General features: G+C 37.0%; 1 protein-coding gene across 4 annotated transcripts in view; it reads left to right on the forward strand.

Moving 5' to 3' along the window:
* The window catches only part of mef2d (myocyte enhancer factor 2d), a 266,627-nt gene extending 245,142 nt beyond the window's left edge, over positions 1 to 21,485 (forward strand). For all 4 annotated transcript variants that reach the window (XM_051923305.1, XM_028794001.2, XM_051923306.1 and 1 more), the window contains one exon: positions 14,956 to 21,485. In XM_051923305.1, coding sequence (XP_051779265.1) covers positions 14,956 to 15,307 — 352 coding nt within the window. In that variant the 3' untranslated portion in view covers positions 15,308 to 21,485. The remainder of the gene's footprint in view (positions 1 to 14,955) is intronic.
* Positions 21,486 to 21,722: the final 237 nt, after the last annotated feature.

The raw sequence follows: 21,722 nt of genomic DNA on the forward strand, positions 1-21,722 counted from the left end.
CCGGCTCCAACGCACAGGCCTTCAACAGTCGTGGCGATACTCCATCTGGACCCACTGCTTTGCTGGCACAAAGTCTCCTCAGTTCTCTGCTTACCTGGGCTGCTGTAATTGTGGTGGGGGGTAATCTCTCCTATGCTGGTATCAGCAGAAGGATGAGTGGAGGATGCAGTACTCTGAGGTGAGAGTGAGAGTGGGTTAGGGTGGTCAAACCTGCTAAAAAAGTTGTTCATCAGGTTTGGTTTCTCCCTGTCTCTCTCGATGGAGGCACCCCACTTCGAGCTGCAGCCAGTGATGATCTTCATCCCATCCCATACATCCTTCATGCTGTTATTTTGCAACTTTTGCTCCAGCTTTCTCCTGTACTGCTCCTTTGCCGCCCTGTGCTGGACTCAGAGTTTCTTCTGCACGCGCTTGAGCTCATGCTGATCACTGCCTTTAAAAGCCCTTTTCTTCTGGTTCAAAAGGCCCTTGATGTCACTTGTAATCCATGGCTTGTTGTTAGCATAGCAGCATACTGTTCTTACTGGAACTACAATGTCCATACAGAAGTTGATGTAGTCAGTAGTGCAGTCTACAACCTCTTCGATGTTTTCACTATGTGACCCCTGCTGGTTATCCCAGTCCGTAATTCCAAAGCAGTCTCTCAGAGCCTGCTCTGCCTCAGAGGACCACTTCCTGAATGAGCGTGTGGTTGTAGGTGGCTCCCTCACTCTTGGTTTGTAGTGAGGCTGAAGCAGAACCAGGTTATGATCTGCTTTCTCAAGCGCAGGCAGCGGGATGGCGCTGTATGCGTCTTTAACGTTTGCATACAGTAAATCAATAGTCTTATTTCCCCGGGTGTTACAGTCCACATACTGGGAGAAGGCAGGTAATGTTTTGTCCAGTGTCACATGGTTAAAGTCTCCAGCGATTAGCACAAGCGCCTCAGGGTGCTGCATTTGTAACTTAGCAACAGCAGAATGGATGATGTCACTCGCTGTCTCCACGTCCACCCGAGGAGGTATGTACACGATGACAACAATGACGTGTCCAAACTCTCTGGGCAAGTAATAGGGACGCAAACTTACGGCCAACAGTTCGATGTCCCTGCAGCAAGTGGAGACTTTGACGTTAACATGTCCAGAGTTACACCACCGTGTATTAACATAGAGAGCGAGTCCTCCTCCTTTGTGCTTCCCACAGGTACTTGCATCTCTGTCCGCTCTAACTGTGCTAAACCCGGGTAGCTCCACGTTAGCATCTGGGATGGTGGTAGTTAGCCACGTTTCGCAAAAACACAACAAACTGCATTCTCTGTAGGTTCTGACATTTTTCACCAGCGCAGCCAGTTCGTCGATCTTATTTGAGATTGAGTTCACATTCCCCAGAATCACAGAAGGCACCGAAGGCTTAAAACACCACTTTCTCGCAAGCCGCTTCATTTTTAGCTTATTGCCAGCTCTGCTGCCACGATACCGCCTTCTTACCTCGGCAGGTAAATAGGGAACCACAACGGCACTGGCATTTGTTCTCAGTGCTCGAAGTTGAGTACTTGAATAGACGAGTCTCGGCATGTAAAAATCCATGCCCACGTTGTAAAAGTAAGTGTGTCCAGGGAACAAATCCACATAAAATAAATAAATAAATAAATCTGATGAGAATACATAGCACACTTTGTGCATTACAAACCAAGAATCGTTATGCTTATGCTGAGCTGGTTTCCACCTTGATCCCAATGCTGCCAAAATATTCTCTGTCCCGTATGGCCTTGAACAATATTTAGCAGGTTTTGGAAATGCTAATGTATAATGTGTATAACACATAGGTGAGGTTAAACCTGAAATACTGTCCACAATTGTCTCAGTGTCTTGAAGTAGACATAATATTACTAGAGGAAGTGCAGGGAAGGGTTACTAGACTAATTCTAGAGTTGCTGGGTATGAGTTACTACTGTGTATTTAGAAGCTAAAGGAGATTCATTTCTTTCAGTTAAAGCAAATTGAGACTAATAGGTAGCATCATAGAAGAGTTTAAAATTTTAAAGGGCAATAATACAGTGGGTGCCTGCTTTTTACTTTATTTGATTTTCAGTTAAAAAAAGAAGTTAATTATTTAGTTATTTATAAATAATATCCTTAAGTTTTTTTTTTCATAGTGAAAGTTGTTGATTGAATTTGGAAACGATGCCGTGGGGCCTTTCAATCTTAATTATACAATGTTATGGAATAGAAAATGATACTCTGTGTTGGGTACCATGGCTGTTGCTCATGGTAGCAGTGTAGTCTGTAGTCTGTTAAAATCTATTTTTTCTTTTTGTAATGAGACTCATCATTGGCTATTGGGTACACTGTTGATCTTCACTTTATAACAAATTTATCCATTAATGTTGAATCCAAAATAATTTTTTTGTCTGTTACTATTAGCCAATAGATTTCTACATGCTTTTATATACATTTTTCCCCTTATTTCTTGAAGAGATTATCATATTTATCAAATAATTTATATTGTAAAATTTAACCCACGTAGGGAGAAACAGAGCTCAAGCTATATTTATGCATCAAATATAATAAAAATCAAAATGCATTCTAAAATGTAGTACTTTAAAAATAATAATGAAATCCTCAAATTTATGAATATTGTGAAAGTATAAATTCAATTATCATTTTTGTCTGTATTCTGTTGGTGATATGGTTTTCCTGAATTAATTGATGTTTATTTCTACATTTTAAAATCATCTATTGAGTAAGAAAAATACGTAATATTAAGCTGAAAAGGTTACTATAAGTTTTCTAATTTGAAGATGTGAATGGCAGTAACACATTCTTAATTGAGTTCTTGTCAATTAGATATTGTGCCTTCATAAACTGTCAGACATTTAGTGCTGTGTGAATAGCATAAGCGAATAGCTCCCAATCAAGTGTAAAGGCATAAATACAATTAAAACACCAAGTCATTGATTTCTGCTGAATTAGCATATTCTAACATTTTTTATGTTTTTTTGTGATATTCTAAGTGAAACTGATTGTTTCATACAATAAGGGACTTTATTTTGTAAAGTTTCACAAAATTTTCACAAGATTGTGGAAAGTTAATTATAATTTTGTCATTATATTACAGTTGCAACAAAAACATGTTACTACTTTTTGAAAGCAACAAATATAATACTCATTTTAATTATAACCTGTGTAAGAAAGATTACAGTACTTTACTACAGTAACCTCTGCATTCCTATAGTTTGCCTGATTGTCAGAAGTATAATAAATGAATTACTATTACTACAGAGTGGTAAACAAAATAAGGCATCTGCTGTGAGGGTTGCTCTTCAGCCCAAGCCCAAAAATAAGACTGAAATATCCATGAATAAGAGATTATTCTAACAAATGAAAGATGCATAAACAAACGGTGTAATACACAATAAAAACACACAATCCACAAAAAATAATCCTGATGCCTCTCTGAATACTGGGGTGGATCTCCACTGACTCATCCAAGTACCTTACACATTTGCAGTATCTTTTCCAGCACTCCCTTATTATATAGAATTTTTATAGTTAAGAAATTTATCAGGAATGGTACGGGTGAAGTAGAATATACTGACTATAAAATAGAAAATGCTGTGAGTTTTCACCTATCGTCGTCTTATTTCGGCTGCTTCTATTTAGGGTTTGCTGCCACACTGACTGCTTTCATGTCCTCCCTCACCACATCCATAAACCTCTTCTTTGGTCTTCCTCTTTTCCTCTTGCTTGCCAGTTCCATCCTAAACCATTCTTTTCCCAATGTACCCCTCATCTCTCCTTTGCACATGTCCAAACCATCTAAATCTAGCTTCTCTCACTTGGTCCCCAAACTGTTGTACCCATGTTGTCTCACTAATGTACTCATTTCTAATCCTGTCTATTCTCATTACTCTGAGCGAAAATTGTAGCATCTTTAACTCTGCCACTTCCAGCTGTGCCTCCTGTCTTTTCATCAGTGCCACCGTTTCCAAATCATACAACATAGCTGGTCTCAGTACCATTTTATAAACCTTCCCTTTCGCTCTTGTAGTTAATCTATAATAAATCACTCCTACCACTCTTCTCCACCCAGTCCACCCTGCTAGCACTCTCTTCTTCACCTCTCTGCCACACTCTCTTGTTGCTTTGGACCATTGAGCCCAAGTATTTAAATTAATCTAATTTCACCACCTCTGCTCCTTTCAGTCATATCCTTCCACCACCTTCTCTCTCATTTATGCACATCTACTCCATGTTACTCCTAGTATCTTTCATTCCCCTTCTCTCCAGTGCGTACCTCCACCTCTCCAGGTTCACCTCAGCCTAGTGCGTACTCTCACTACAGATCACATTTTGTCACCCACAAACATCATAGTCCATTGTCCTTTCTGACAACCTGTGCATCACCGTTCCAAAGAGCAAAGGCCTCAGAAATGATCCTTGATGTAATCTCTTTCTCACCTTGAACCAGGCTGTCATTCCAAACGTACCCCTCACCACAGTCATACACTTTCTCTAAGTCCACAAACATGCAACGTAATTCCTTCTGACCTTCTCTGTACTTCTGCATCAATACTTGTAAAAAATATATCACATCTGTAGTACTCTTTCCTGGCATGAAGTCATATTCTCATTTCTCAAGATTTTGTTAAACAATTTAGTTAAAAACTCTATTACCATCTCACATAAACATCTCCATGCCTCCACTGGTGTATCATCCAGGTCAACTGCTTTTCCACTTTGGATTATCTTCATAGCTTCCCTCATTGTAGCCTTGTTCATCCCTGGTACTTTTTGATTTACTATTTCCACTTCATCCAACTTATACTCTCTTCATTTTTTTTATTTATAAGTCCTTCAAAGTAATCTTTTCACTTGTCTCCCCACTTGTCAGCAAAATTATAACTGCATCTTTATCACCATGACTTGCAGCACATCCTTCCCCGCTTGGTCCCTCTGTCTGGCCAATCAGTACAAGTGCTTTTCTCCTTCCTTTATTTCTAGCTTCTCATATACTGTAGATCAGCATACACCTTTTCCTTAGCCTTTACCACCCCTTTCTTCACCTTTTGCCACATCTCTTTCTACACGTGCTTCCTTTCATAATCTTTCTTGTTATCCCAATTATTTTTCGCCAACCTCTTCTTTTTTATGTTTTCCTGTACTTTCTCATTCCACCACCAAGTCTCTTTGTTTTTCTTTATCTATTCAGATGTCGCACCAAGCACCTTCCTAGCTGTCTCCCTTACCACTTCAGCTGTGGTGTTCCAACCATCTATCATGTCTTCACCTCCACCCAGTGCCTGTCTCACCTCCTCTCTGAATTTCACAAAATAGGCTTCCTCTTTCAGCTTTCACCACCTGATCCTTGGTTGCATTATAACTCTCTTCTTCTTTTTTTCAACTTGAAATCCATCCTGAATACCACCAATCAATGCTGTCTAGCTACACTATCCCCTGCCACCGCCTTACAGTCTCTAATATCTTTCACATTGCATCTCCTACATAGGACATAGTCAACCTGTGTGCACTGTCCTCCACTCATATGTCACCCTGCGTTCCTCCTTCTTCTTAAAATATGTATTCACCACTGCCATTTCCATCGTTTTTGCAAATCAACCACCATCTGCCCTTCAACACTTCTCTCCTTGATGACATACTGACTTATCACCTCCTCATTACTACTATTCCCATTATCAGCGTTTCCATTAAGATCAACTTTGTTCACCACCCTTTCTTCTTTGAGTATTCTCTCCACCATTTCGTCTATCTTAATCCAGAAGTCTTCTTTCTGCTCCATCTCACAACCCGCTTACGGAGCATTTGCACTGATGGCTTTTAACATTACCCCTTTAATTTCCAACTTTATGCCCATCACACTGTCAGACATTCTCTTCACCTCCAAAACACTCCTAAGATACACTTCCTTTACAATTACCCCTACCCCTTTTCTATTCCTGTCCACATGATGGTAGAACAGTTTGCACCCTCCCCGATGCTTCTGGCGTACTCCCTTTCCACTTGGTCTCATGTACACTTTCTTCACTCTATCATATCAGCCAGCTCTCTCCCTTTACCATTCACTGGTTCAATATTCAAAACTACAACTCTGAACTCCACACTGTTTTCCTTCCTCCTCTCCCATCGTCTTTGGTCCCAAGCCCGGATAAATTGGGGAGGGTTGCGTCAGGAAGGACATCCAGCATAAAACCTGTGCCAATTCAAACATGCAGATGAGAAATAAAATCTCCATACCAGATCAATTGAGTCACAAAGTTACCTGTGACTGCACCAATTGGAGGCTAGCAAATGTTGTCATATTATATAAAATAGGTGAGCTAGCTAATCCAAGTAACTATATTCCAGTAAGTTTATTGAACATTGCAGGTAAACTGATAGAAGCAAAATATGAGCAACACGAGTCAAGAACAAATTTACCAGTGAACTGTTAACATGGCATTATATTGGAGAGATTCTGTTTCACTAATATGCTAGAATTTGAGTAAACACTAAAAGCATATTGTTAAACAGGTGAGTTTCATACAATTAATCTTAATTTTCAGAAGACAGTTGATAGTTGATAAACTACCACATGAGAGGATACATGCAAACTAAAAGAAGCTTAAGGTGTTAATGGGTCCAAAATTGGCCTAAACACAGGAAGCAAAGGGTTATGGTGAGCTTCTGTTGAATTAGGTGATATTAAAAGTAATGTCCCTTGGAGATCAGTTCCGGGACCAAACTATGAAGAGTAACAGGCAGTCAAGTCTGCAGTGGCATACACTTGTAGATCTTGGTTTTTATCCAGGATACTCGCAAGCCCAGACACTCAGACTCCTTGCTCAGTCTCTCAAGAGCTCCAATCAGAGCCTCCATTGACTCTGCAAACATTATAGCATCGTCGGCAATGTCAAGATCAGTGAATCTCTCTTCACCAGCAGTTGTCCCACAGCCACTGGATCCCACGACCCTGCCCAACACCCAGTCTATGCAAGCATTGAACAGAGTAGGAGCGAGAATACATCCCTGACAAACCCCACAATCAATTGGGAAAAATGCAGAGGTTCTGCCTTCACTCTGCAAAGCACTCAAAATACCAGTGTACAGGCCAACCATGATATCCATCAACTTAGGAGATCCCACAAAGTCTCAGGATGTCCCACAGGCTAGCTTGATCAACTGAGTCGAAAGCTTTATGAAAATCAACAGAGGTTGCAAAGAACATCTGACGATATTCACGTTAGCGCTCCATATGAACCATCAGTGCCAGGATGCGGTTGATGGTAGACTTCTTAGGCTTAAAACCAGACTGCTCTGGTTGCTGGTAGGTGAGCAAGTGATTACAGATCCTATTGAGGATGACCCTAGCATAGACCTTACCCAACACCAAGAGTTGTGTTATCCCTCTATAGTTGCCACAATCCAGGTCATCCTTCCGTTTCCAGTTAAGGACAAGAAGTCCTGTTTTCCAGTCAGTTGGAATGATGCCTGTTTCCCAAATGGAAGCAAAGATTGCTTGCAGTGCCAGGAGGACAACCTTACCCCCTGCTCACACCCCCTCCGTCAGGAGCAGAGAATGTCAGAGCGAGAGAGAGAGAGAGAAAGGCAAACAATCAAAAATCAATACGTGCTGTTTGATCTTTTAAGTATGCGAAGCACCATGCGGGAAACATATGGCTTGACAAAGCAGCCACATTTAAGCCCAGCAAGGAAGAGAGCAATGTGAAGGTAATCTTTCAGTGTTTTTTGAGGAGCGGCCATATATTCTAGGGGTGCGAACAGCCCCCGTGCACACAATATATTTGAGGAGTTTCATTTAATAGGTAATACGTGCTCTGGTTGGGTAGCTTCTCAGCCATCTGCCAATAGCGTCCCTTGTATGAAATCAACTGGGCAAACCAACTGAGGAAGCATGTACCAGAAATTAAAAGACCCATTGGCCGCAGAAATCTGCGAACCAGCAAAAAATCCGCGATATCTATTTAAATATGCTTACATATAAAATCTGCGATAGAGTGAAGCCGCGAAAGTCGAAGCGCGATATAGCGAGGGATTAATGTAACACTCTAATAAAACCATAATGTCCATATTGCAAAAAAAGTAGCACTATAGAAAGTCCAGATAAGAACAACTCTTACTCTAAAACTATGGGGAGGTACTGAGCCATTTCAGTTTAAGCAAACCGAGAAAAAGAGGTAATATGACTGAAGCACTCAAAATTATGAATGGAATCGGTATATTCAATCCCAGCACTGATTATAAAATTGTATCCTCAACAGAAATACGAAGACACACATGAAAACTAGTCAAAGGTAATTTTTGCAAAAACCTTAGAAAATGTATCTTTAGACAGAGAATTTCCCTTTTTTTCCCCTTGGGATTAATAAAGTATCTATCTATCTATCTATCTATCTATCTATCTAGAACTATAGTTCATATAATATGGTACAAAGTAGCATGGTAGACGTTTGAACATTAAGGACCTTCAAATATTGACTTAAAGTTATTCTGGAGAAATTAGTTAAATTGTGGTTGATAGATTTATTTGGCTGAATGGCCTGTTCTCCACAAAATTAATCTAATGCTCATTGATTCATACAGTATATCTGAGACCACTCCAACCTTCCTTTTTATGGATCTGATAACTAAACTGTTGAGAAAAGGAAAAAAAAAACACAGTCAGTTATAGAGGAATTATTGTTTTTGTGAAAATAAGGTTTGAAAGTCATTTGTCAATCAGCTTTTGATTATGAAGCATTGCTCCACCCACATCTCTCCATAAGTTTTTTTAGTGGATTCACCCAAACAGTCCTAGGTTATCTTGTTTTGTTTTAACTTCTAATTTCATAACCATTATTACAATTCACATTATCTTGGATGGCCTTGCATCATTAGGCAGAAATACTGTGTTTACTCTTTCAGACAGAAGTGGCTTTTAAGCCCTCGCCCTAAACTAATTTCAGATGACACATGGGAATCACTTCTGTCTACTCAGACAATGTGGTTTGAGCCCTATCTGGCAGCCCCAAGTGGTCCTGCATTTTCTTAGTCTGTGTATTATGAAAAAAAATCTTGTCAAGACGTGATCTTCTCAGAAGACAATTTGACGTCCCATGAGAGACACTTTAACGTCACGCGAGACAAGGCAGTGAGACAGAAGGACAGCTGCTGCACAGGCTTTTAAATGATTGATGCGCAGTGCAACAAGCATAACACGCACATTGGCAGAAGCAGCACAAAGCCAGTAGCTGATCTGTCCGCTTCTCCTTAGCGTGCGTTCAGCTCTCCCCCTTAACAATGCGAGCGGGAGAGACGCGAAGTGGTAGGAGTGTAGCACGCCTCCGGGGGGATTGAGCGAAGCGATCGACAACTGATCATCTCAGAGAAACACTTTGATGACACGCGAGACTAGACATTATAACCTTAGGAAGTAAAACCCGTAAGACTTTGACTTTTGCACGTCACACCCTACTTACAAACAATTTAAAACAAGTTCCCAGACATCTAACCTCTCAGTTGTTGGAATGCTTTTGGCAGATACTCTTCATGTGCTCCCAGCTCTTAAAACAACGAGAAGCAGAACACGCAGCACGCCAGCAGCAACTGTAGCAACCAGCAGATGATCCGAGCGCATCTTCTTAGTGTGCATTCAGCCCTCACCCCTGAAACACGCCCTTCACAACACTAGCGGCAGAGATGCAAAGTGGCAAAAGGACAGCTGCTGTACAGGCTTTTAAATGATCGACGCAAAGCACAACAAGCAGAACACGCAGCTCACCAGCTCTCTTTAGCATGCATTAAGACCCCCCCTTCAACGCGAGCAGCGGTATACGTCCTGCGAGAAAGAGAATCCTCCTCATATCATACTGGTTTTGCCCTTTAGCATTTTGGGGAGCTCAATATTAACTAATAGAAGTTCCATGGATGAGCTAATTTTTAACTAGTATCATCTGCTTTTAACCATAAACTATGAACTTTTAGACTACATTTAATTTGTGTTGCACTTTAACATGCAGTCAAGTGAATTGTTTGTTACACTGAACTTTCTAAGTAATCAGTTAGTAAATCCAGAAATATAGGGAACCAGAACAAGAAATACTGCACATTCAAGTAGGATTTCATGAATATGAGTGTGGTGATTGTGAAAATGAAAGTAGACTGAGAGACCAGACATAATACAAATCATAAAACAGATTAATATTCACTGGTATTTAGGAAAACCAAAAGAAAAGTGATTAGAATATTGGAATTAGCTAGAGATGCTTTACAACATTGAAATGTGAGTTATTATAACTAGTAGTTCGATCTATCATTGTCTTATACTTGAAAAAGAACATTTTCTGCTTCATTTACTTATTTATAGCTTAGCATGAAGCTATAGCCAACAAAAACATATTTAAAAAATGTGCAACAATTGAATTCCTGTACATGTAAAAAGTCTCCAGCACTGCATTCACTCAAGCAGTGTCAGACAATGAGTAAAGAACTTTAAGGATGGGAATACAGATATTGCAGATCTGCCCATAGTGGTTACCCACAACCTGTCTCTACCAAGACCTCAGATACTGCCAGGGTTGCCAGACATCCCAATTTGAGTGGGACTGTTCCAAGTTCAGTCCCGCATTGCCTCTGAAAATCCTGATGGAATAAAAATTGTATGTTAAAAAAAAATCTTAATTAAATCTTTGTAAACCGCCGGCATACCACCTTTTATAATAAAATTTGTAACTGTCAGCTGAATCTGAGTGTTTGAATTGTTTATGTACATTGTGTGCTTGTCTCATCGTACATTTCTTGTGCTCATCATGGCTGCTGGTGCTCATATGTAATTCATTTTGAACGTGAACTGATACTGATAAAGACTTTTCGACTAACAAGGTAAGTCGTATCTGCATATCTGCATTTTGTTTACATATATCGTGTTGTATTATATGTAACATAAAACATGTTACAAGTTATACCAAACATACCTGTTCTCTTATTACATATACAATAATCCCTCGCTATATCGCGCTTCGCCTTTCGCGGCTTCACTCTAGCGCGGATTTTATATGTAAGCATATTTAAATATATATCGCGGATTTTTTGCTGGTTCGCGGATTTCTGCAGACAATGGGTCTTTTAATTTCTGGTACATGCTTCCTCAGTTGGTTTGCCCAGTTGATTTCATACAAGGGACGCTATTGGCAGATGGCTGAGAAGCTACCCAACTTACTTTTCTCTCTCTCTCTCTCTCTTGTGCTGACTTTCTCTGATCCTGACGTAGGGGGATTGAGCAGGGGGGCTGTTCGCACACCTAGACGATACAGACGCTCGTCTAAAAATGTTGAAAGATTATCTTCACGTTGCTACCTTCTGTGCAGCTGCTTCGTGAAGCGACATGCTGCACGGTGCTTCGCATACTTAAAAGTTCGAAGGGCACGTATTGATTTTTGCTTGTTTGTTTTTCTCTGTCTCTCTCTATCTCTCTCTCTCTCTTTCTTTCTCTGCTCCTGACAGAGTGGGTGTGAGCTGCTCCTGACACGCACTCCTTTAAAGAGGAAGATATGTTTGCATTCTTTTAATTGTGAGACAGAACTGTCATCTCTGTCTTGTCATGGAGCATAGTTTAAACTTTTGAAAAAGAGACAAATGTTTGTTTGCAGTGTTTGAATAACGTTCCTGTCTCTCTACAACCTCCTGTGTTTATGCGCAAATCTGTGACCCAAGCATGACAATATAAAAATAACCATATAAACATATGGTTTCTACTTCGCGGATTTTCTTATTTCGCGGGTGGCTCTGGAACGCAACCCCCGCGATGGAGGAGGGATTACTGTACATATATGTTTAGATTATACATGTTTATAAATCTATAATTGTAATTTAATTAAAATGATCTATTTTTTGTCTTCCTTTGTTTCTTAACATTTTTTTATTTTGGTTGCTCAAAATGGTGGCTGTCCTGATCTGTGATTTTGGAAATCTTGCAACCCTGGATACTGCACCTGTAACAAACCTCAAATTTGTATAACCTTAGGACATATATTTATATGCATTAATGTACAGTACCTTTTTTAAACAAGTCTTTTATTTCAACATTATGCATTTCATAATGTTTCTCCAGCTGTGTTGGAAATGCTTCACTGATTAGGTTATAGAAGTTTTGAAATGAGAAAAGCATAGGAAACAAAGGGAAAACACCCACATGTTGCATTATGACCTTCCCCTAAATGAAATGTATACTCTACACTAACTCTATTCTGTGCTTGAAAATGCAAATGAATGTAGGAAGTAAAAGCAGCTCATATTCTTTATGTATAATATTCAAGTTATTGAATCAATGAATATGCAGTTTTTGCATGTCACAGTGAAGCAAATTGGTTCTTGTTTGCTTGGTAAGTGACAAATATACAATTAAACTGTATTCACCAGAGCACTTTAAAAAACGTTTTTTATTCCATTGAAAAGTAAAGAATTGAGTAGAGAACTTTACTTTGGTGTTTTACCGTTTTTTGGGGTGTTTGTCAATGAAGCAATTGATTTTAAGGTATTTCATTCCACAGACTTTTGGCCTTTGGTACTAAAAGTGCAAGAGATTTAATCAAAGACCAGTTTTCCCCAGCTATCAATTTCTTTGAGTTATTACCATCACAGAAACATTATCAGCCACTAAACATAAGAACCACTCGGCACTTCCATTCTTTGTTATTACAGTCATTTTGATTACAAGCAGTTACTGATTTAAACCTGTCTCTTTCTGATCTCCAAATATCTACGTTATAAAGACTGACTTATATTATGTAAGTGTTATTCTGTAGTGTCAAGTTGTTTTATGTATTTGTGTATTTATTCAGTATATTATCATTCATTCCTGCTGTATATAATGTTGTGATGGTGTCATATATTGTGCTGTTAATTGTATTTGTCGTTTGTTGTAACTATGGATGTAACAGCAAGTGAAATTTCTGACAGCTACACTGATGGCAATAAAAGTCAAGTTCAAGTTTATTTAATTATTTGGTAAGGCACTATATAAATACAATGAATTATTTATTAGTATAAATCTGTAGCCAATGACCTTAGTGTAGATTTTGTTTTTGTAAGATGATTAATCTTGTGAAAATAGATAAAGAACACATACATCTTCTCTCTTTGAGAGTCAAATACATTTTCCATCTAACTTTCAAAAAAATTATATCTTCCATCCTGAGTATTCTATTGTACAGTGGGGCAAAAAAGTATTTAGTCAGCCACCAATTGTGCAAGTTCTCCCACTTAAAAAGATGAGAGAGGCCTGTAATTTTCATCATAGGTATACCACAACTATGAGAGACAAAATGAAAAAAAAAATCCAGAAAATCACATTGTCTGATTTTTGAAGAATTTATTTGCAGATTATGGTGGAAAAAAAGTATTTGGTCAATAACAAAAGTTCATCTCAATACTTTGTTGTATACCCTTTGTTGGCAATGACAGAGGTCAAACGTTTTCTGTAAGTCTTCACAAGGTTTTCACACACTGTTGCTGGTATTTTGGCCCATTCCTCCATGCAGATCTCCTAGAGCAGTGATGTTTTGGGGCTGTCATTGGGCAACACGGACTTTCAACTCCCTCCAAAGATTTTCTATGGGGTTGAGATCTGGAGACTGGCTAGGCCACTCCAGGACCTTGAAATGCTTCTTACGAAGCCACTCCTTCATTACCCGGGCGGTGTGTTTGGGATCATTGTCATGCTGAAAGACCCAGCCACGTTTCATCTTCAATGCCCTTGCTGATGGAAGGAGGTTTTCACTCAAAATCTGACGATACATGGCCCCATTCGTTCTTTCCTTTACATGGATCAGTCGTCCTGGTCCCTTTGCAGAAAAACAGCCCCAAAACATGATGTTTCCACCCCCATGCTTTACAGTAGGTATGGTGTTCTTTGGATGCAACTCAGCATTCTTTCTCCTCCAAACACGACAAGTAGAGTTTTTTTCATCTGACCATATGACATTCTCCCAATCCTCTTCTGGATCATCCAAATGCTCTCTAGCAAACTTCAGACGGGCCTGCACATGTACTGGCTTAAGCAGGGGGACATGTCTGGCACTGCAGGATTTGAGTCCCTGGCGGTGTAGTGTGTTACTGATGGTAGCCTTTGTTACTTTGGTCCCAGCTCTCTGCAGGTCATTCACTAGGTCCCCCTGTGTGGTTCTGGGATTTTTGCTCACCGTTCTTCTGATCATTTTGACCCCACGGGGTGAGATCTTGCGTGGAGCCCCAGATCGAGGGAGATTATCAGTGGTCTTGTATGTCTTCCATTTTCTAATAATTGCTCCCACAGTTGATTTCTTCACACCAAGCTGCTTACCTGTTGCAGATTCAGTCTTCCCAGCCTGGTGCAGGTCTACAATTTTGTTTCTGGTGTCCTTTGACAGCTTTTTGGTCTTGGCCATAGTGAAGTTTGGAGTGTGACTGTTTGAGGTTGTGGACAGGTGTCTTTTATATTGATAACAAGTTCAAACAGGTGCCATTAATACAGGTAACGAGTGGAGGACAGAGGAGCCTCTTACAGAAGAAGTTTACAGGTCTGTGAGAGCCAGAAATCTTGCTTGTTTGTAGGTGACCAAATACTTATTTTCCACCATAATTTGCAAATAAATTCTTTACAATCAGACAATGTGATTTTCTAGATTTTTTTTCTCATTTTGTCTCTCATAGTTGAGGTATACCTATGATGAAAATTACAGGCCTCTCTCATATTTTTAAGTGGGAGAACTTGCACAATTGGTGGTTGACTATATACTTTTTTGCCCCACTGTATATTTTTACATAAGACTGTATAATATGTATGTTAAGTTACATTACTTTTAACAATCCCTAATTAATTACTGTACTACATATGTTAATCTTCTTCTTCTCCTCCTTTTCTTATTTTTCTGTAATAATGATTATTATTAGTAGTAGCAGTAGTACTAATATGTTCATTTTTATTTTCACTTGTGTCCTACAGGCCAAGTTGTCATTTACCTCAGAACACATCCTTGACAGTGAATATCAATCCTGTGAGCATCAAGTCTGAGCCTGTGTCACCGAACAGGGACCGAAGTACACCATGTTCCTCTGCTACTGGCTCTGGGCTTGGAGGAACACAGTACCTTAGGCAAGATCCTACTGGACGCTCTCCAGTTGACAGCCTGAGCAGCAATGGAAGTTCATATGAGGGTAGTGACAGAGATGATCCAGGACAGCAGCAACGGCCGCAAGATTTTGGGTGTTCTCTCAGTGTTGTGCGACCTTCAGGAGATACAGACCAGGACAACAGTGGTGTAAAGCGCAAAAGATTGGACGCCTGGGTTACATAACTGTGTAGGCCTTTTCATAGGTCATGGGTGGAAAGACAGGGATCGGGGTGGGGAGAGAGAGATCAGAATTGCTGGAGGAGAGCTTAATATCCTACAACTGCCTGAATTTAAAATTAATAATTATAAAATGCGGGTTATCTTTTATTTGAAGGAATGCAGTATCCCTTTAGGTGTTTACAGTGGCTGTCTGATGCTCACCACACAATGCTGAAGTTTCTTTATGGAAAGAATTTACTGTGCAGGACTTCAACATATAAAAAAGACTGGATAATCTTCCCCAGCACATATGGGGAAAATGGAATATTTCAGAATCTACATATTTAAAATTAACCTTATTTTAACAGTGTCTTTCTTACATAATTAACTCCATTTTGTTTTTTTTTGTAAATTTTCAGTGATCTCTCTGGCATTGTTTAAAACCCAATCCCCATCCCCCACCATTTATCTGGAAATATGTTATTTGAGTATTGCATTTCCAACTAGCACACTTATTTTTTTAAACATCAGAAGCCCTGCAAAACCATTTATTTTCTGAAAGTGGTATAGCACCTTTTCACTAGTAAAAATTTTAGGAGTTCTGTACATAAGAGGGGAATTCAGGGGAACGTAAGTTGCGTATACATTTTTATTAAGTAAAATGCTTTACATGCAGCACCCAATGCAAGAAAATACTGCAGGTATGTGAAAGTAGTACTCTTTGCCTTTAATAAAATAAGCTTGTGGAAAGTAGAGGCAGAATTAGTAATACAAGAGGTTGTGATAAATAAAGACTGTTCTTACAGGCGTTAAGTTAGTGTTTCCCATTTATCCTTATCCTTTAACAGCAGCCAGGGCTGATTTGTACTGTTTCCGTGTTTATGGGCAGAAGTCTAGAAACAAACAACAGACTGGCCTTTGGTTAAAACCTTAGAGCATAATCAGTCTTGCTAACTGATTAGATACATTTGCTTTGGAATTCTCTCAGATTAGTAGCTTTTCTGATTGCTTATTTGTTTGGTTCTTATAGTAGTATTGCAATTCATGTTTTACCTCATATAATATTGATCTTTTAAAGTTAAATGTTTTGAGATATATACCACCAAGCATTGATATACATTTCTGAGATATGTCAGTGCTGTTTCAAATGCAGGGAAAACATCCTTGAAATAGTGTAAAAACAGGACTATTAGTGTTTCACATTGTCTAGCTTAAAATCAGTGATTTTATTTTAAAAATACTGAAATACAACCTTTTAACCAATTGGATTTGATTTGCATTTCCTGTTGTAGGTATATGGTATTGTAAATTTAAAATCAGTTATGCTATTTAAGAAACATTCACTGACAAAAAGGAGCATAAGAGTGTATAACAGTCATTTCTGAGTTCTGATTTGTTTGTTGCCAAACATTTTACATGGATGTCTGTTATGCTTTGTTTCTGTAATAAATAATGTGCACATAAAAGGCTTTAAGAAAGGGCCAGTATTTTCAGTGAGTTGGAAATGTACCTACCCATAAATGTTATGTGTTCCTACCCACAATTAACAGACCACACAAAGAAGCCCAGAGTTAATGCTTTAAGTCACAGTCTTTTGCAATATACATTAATGTGAATACAATGTAAATATTTAAATATATCCTATTAATATGTTTTTAAATAAGTTGTCATAGAAGTTTATATTTAACCATTTGTTAAAAATCTAGAAGAACCTCTAACAAGCATTTGTCCTAAAATTGTAAATTATTTTAAACATTTTGGTTATCCATAACAACACTTCAGAATATTAAAAAGATAAATATAGAAATAAAAATTATAATTTTTTCAAACCATTTGACTAATGAGAAAGAATATTTTTCTCCTTTAAACTCAGGACCTCAGATTTTGTTAGTTTAATCCTCACACAATATCTGTAATACATTTCTTTACAGTTTTACCTTAAAGTAGTGCACAACAGCTAATAATCCTCCGTTAAATAATGGCTAAACTTAGAATCACCTTACCTACTCTGTCATAAATAAATATGTATTCATAATTTTATCATGTTTCATGCTTCCAGATATGTTTAACCTATATTAAACACTTTGATTATGTAGGCTGTGTAGATTTTAAACACATTTTCTTTGTGATTCATAAAATCTAAGAACACATGTGACTCAAAGATGAAAATTAATTTTGATTTGTTCGATATACATTTTATATCTGTTCAAGTTCTGTTGTTATCAGTCATAGACTATATCAGGCACACATTCTTTTAGTGTGTGCCAACCTGCTGTATAGTGAGATAATATAAAGCTGCCTAAAGTTCTGAATTATATGTGCTCAGTATTAAGGTTTATCAACACATATGTGTACTGTTGATAAACTGGAATGTAGAGAAAATAACTGCATGAATATACATTTTTTTAATCTGTAAAGTTATAAATAACATTTTTTTTAAGACAGCGTCACTACTTAACGTAGGCTTATAGGGTTGTGCTACATCAATCTGTGATATTCGTACTTGAGTAGATACATTTTGAACAGAATATTAGAAACTTAGTAAAATGCATCAGTGTGATTATGTGTTGCTGTTCCGACAATCTCTTCTTAATATAATGCCAAATAATTGCCTGAGCACTGCATCTGGTCTGCAAAAAGTGTGGTGTAATATTTAACTTAGTTACTGAATATTAGATGTAAATCAATATTTTGCCAAAGGGGACTAAATTGTGACAATCAAATGTCACACTATCCAAAAATGGGTGGACATTTGCAACATTCATTGAATATGGCAGGTTTGACATTAGATAATAAAGAGTAGAGCACGGAATAAGATTTACCACTTAGGATAAGATCCTAAAAAGACATTGATTATTTAGTAGATAAGAGGGAACTCTCTGGTTTATAGGCAGTTTGAAACATTATTCAGTTGTTGTGAGTAGTATCATAATATACCAGATTGTCCTCAAATATAAAAATTGTAAACTTATGCAATGAACAAAAAGCAGGAATAGTCATAATGAATTAATGTTCGTATGTGTGTGAGAATGAGACAAAAGCAAATACATTCATTGAAAGGTTTATTTGCCACTAGATTATATTGACATCTGAGTTTTTTTTCTTCTCAGAGTGACTACATAACAAAGCTGGATTAAATTTAAATGTAGTACATGTTCATCTTCATGTAGATGAGATTATTATATTTGTTTGAATTTCTTAACCTCCTAGATTGATCATATTTGAGAAACAAAAAAATTACACCGTTTAAAAATTTTGTTCAAAGTGTATCAACATTATTTCATGTTTATCCTGATCAGATAATGTGCATTTAAACACAGCTTTATCTGAACCTTATTAACTTATTATTAAGTAAAAATGAAACTTGGTGAACAGATAAAGATGAAATGCCAGTAGATGATAAGGTTTTAGACCCTCAAAATCTAAACATACTTTTACTGTAGAATACAAATGTAGTAGTTATATTAACTGTACTTCAAGGTTAACATGATTCTGCTACCACCTAGTAACTTGTCACAAAGCCCAGCCTGCCAATTTTAATGGATTATTCAAACCTCAGAAGAAAAGACTTAGAAATGATAGTTATGTGGAAAACGGACCACAGTAGTTACCTACCTGAATAGGCAATTTAATGTTATTTACCCTGTTTTGTCTTGCCCACAAGAAAGGGATACTGCTTCATTGGAGATTAGGGCAGTACTGTAGAAAAGAATTAAAAGAATCAGTTTACCAGCTTTGGTATTACATTAACTGGATTTTGTTTTCCAGTTGTTGTCATTTACTGTTTTTTTGTTTGTCATTCTGCTTTTGCTTTTTCAGAAATGTAACCATATTGGTTCAGCTAATGACATATTTAATCATTTATTATCTGTTTATACTACTTCATAATAAATTAAAATGTAAACTGAATTGGGACACCATAATGATATTTTCTTGTACAACCAGTGAAACCTGCAGGTCCTTTGAAGGCATCACTTGCTTCCCTTTGTCAGCATTTAGCTACATTCTCCCCTATAGTTTACTTAGGGTGACATACAAATCAAGGTCTTTTTTCCTTTAAACTCAAGGAAAGCCAAGCCTAATGTTTTCAATAATTTTAGACTCAATATATATCTAAATTCCTTATGTATCTAAATTTCTTTATCTTGCCCCTAATTACATATATTATTATAAATATCTATGATATATGCCTTGGCATCTTAGATTTTTTTTTTATGGCAAATTTGTCTGGACTTATATGCTTATTATAGTGCTTCAGTCTTCAAATCCAATGCATTTAAAGACTGTGCACACTTTAGTCTTTTTGTGAAGTGCCCTGCTTAATAAGTAGCATTATAATTATTATGATAATTAGCTTTGATCATGATCCATAAAGATTCCATTTGAGACAGGTATCTGATAGCAATGTCATAATGTGTTTAATTAAAAATGATTTAGTGAATCTTACAAGATCTTTTTTTTTTTTTTTCAAATTATTTATTTTGATCATGCAGCACATACTTGATATAGCTGTAGTATTCAGGTAAATGCGTAAGTGCATGCATACAGTAAAATAATCTATGGCATTCTTTGTTTTTAAGGTTGTAATTCTTTTTATCCAAAATAGTAAGGATTATAATTTTCTTTGCGAAAGTTACACAGTCAACGCCCCTGCATATCATGCTAACATTATAACTGCAAACATTTTAAAAAGCTGGATATATACAGTACTGTTTTCTTTCTTTCTTTTCTTTGAGCAATTGTGAGTATTTGTCACATTTTTAAAGAAATTTGGGAGTATTCGGAGTAACAGGATCCACTTTCTGTGAAGTGTATTGTTCCCAGTGTTATAAGCTGTTCCTCTTTAGGGTACACTGTTTTTGGGCAACGCCACACTTTTGATCCTGGTCGCAGTTTTCATGCAATGTACCTGAAAAAATTGCACAAATGGAAGATATGGAACATTGTTATTTTTGTATAATAAACTCATGTTGCAGGTTTCTTTTACTTTTTAAAATAACATTCATCTTTGTAATTTTGTTTTCAAACGAAAAAGCACTGGATAATTTTGAATTCAGTATGTTTTCAACAGTAAACATTGTTCTCTTTAACTGTTTTGACAGGACTGTGCTGAGAGTCTGGCATTTTCTGATAATTCTTCACTTTTTTTAAAAAAATCTAAAATGATCACAGCCATTACCAAACATTTGAACATGTGACCCTGGAAAGGTGCTGAGCAGTCTTTCTCATTACAGTCTAAAAAATCTATTACAGATATTTTAAAAATCCAAACAATTTTGTTTTAAACAAAATTCTAATAACAGAACAGAAAAATGAGTTTATTATGATATTAACACTATGTTACGTATCACAGCAGAATCTGGCATTAGCGTTATGTTGTACTGAGAGCAAAGGTCTTTGCATCTTAAGTTATGAGATTTTTTTTTTTAAATCTGTAACTTGTATAATGTTCAAGAGAGACAATCTTTAAAAACAAACACCCCTCTTAACTATGTATAACGGTATGTCTTTAGAATATCATTTCTTGTGTTAATTTGTGCTGGTGACAGTTCTATTGTACATTAAAAAAGAAAATATTTTTTTGTGTAGGCTAGTTATTTTATTTTATTATATATATATAAATATATATATTTTATTTGTTTGTTTTTTTTCTTAAAGGGGTGTTGCTAAAATTGCACGGTTTATAAAATAACATAATAATTATAGATAATATTAATTTTAAGTGAAAACAAACAAACAAAAGAAAAAAAACACAAGATTAAAAATACCAGGAGGAATTCAATGCTGCAATTTTTAGTAAAAGAGTAAAAGTGTCAGATATGGAGTTTTAATTTATTCTGAGACAAGACTTATATAATGTAAATGCATGAGGAAAATCAAACATAACAAAATTGTAAACCTCAAATGAAAAAATGTAGCAAAAAAAAAAAACAATGAAAAGAAGATAGCTAATATATTGTGTTCAGCTAGTCTGCTTTCAGTTTTGTTGTATAAAAAAAGTTTTTTTGTTGTTTTTGGAGAATGATACAATTTGTGTATATTTTCATAAACAAGGTATGCACTGATATGTTATAAAAATTCTATACTGCTTTTACAAAAAAAGTGTTTGTTATTGTACCAAAGTATCCATTCGTTCCTTGAAACCTGCCCTTTTTGCGTATGTTTGACCATATTTTATATATTAAATAGACAAGTTGACTTACATTGTACTATGGTTTCATATTTGTTACAAGTGTTCATCAAATAGAATTTTTTATTTTTGTTCTTCTGCTCTACCTTTATATGACTATTCTTAATTCATTGTTTTCTCTGAATCTTAGAATTTATTCTGCTTTCCTCTGTCATCTTATGTTGCTCACTCTTCCTTTGTTTAATAAACTGCTTACAGTGGTCCAGATGGGATTCATCTGTTAAGAAACCAGGATTTACTAAGAACAGT

The sequence above is a fragment of the Erpetoichthys calabaricus genome, chromosome 2 (genome assembly GCF_900747795.2).
Source record: "Erpetoichthys calabaricus chromosome 2, fErpCal1.3, whole genome shotgun sequence".
In the NCBI taxonomy this organism is placed as follows: Eukaryota; Metazoa; Chordata; class Cladistia; order Polypteriformes; family Polypteridae; genus Erpetoichthys; species Erpetoichthys calabaricus.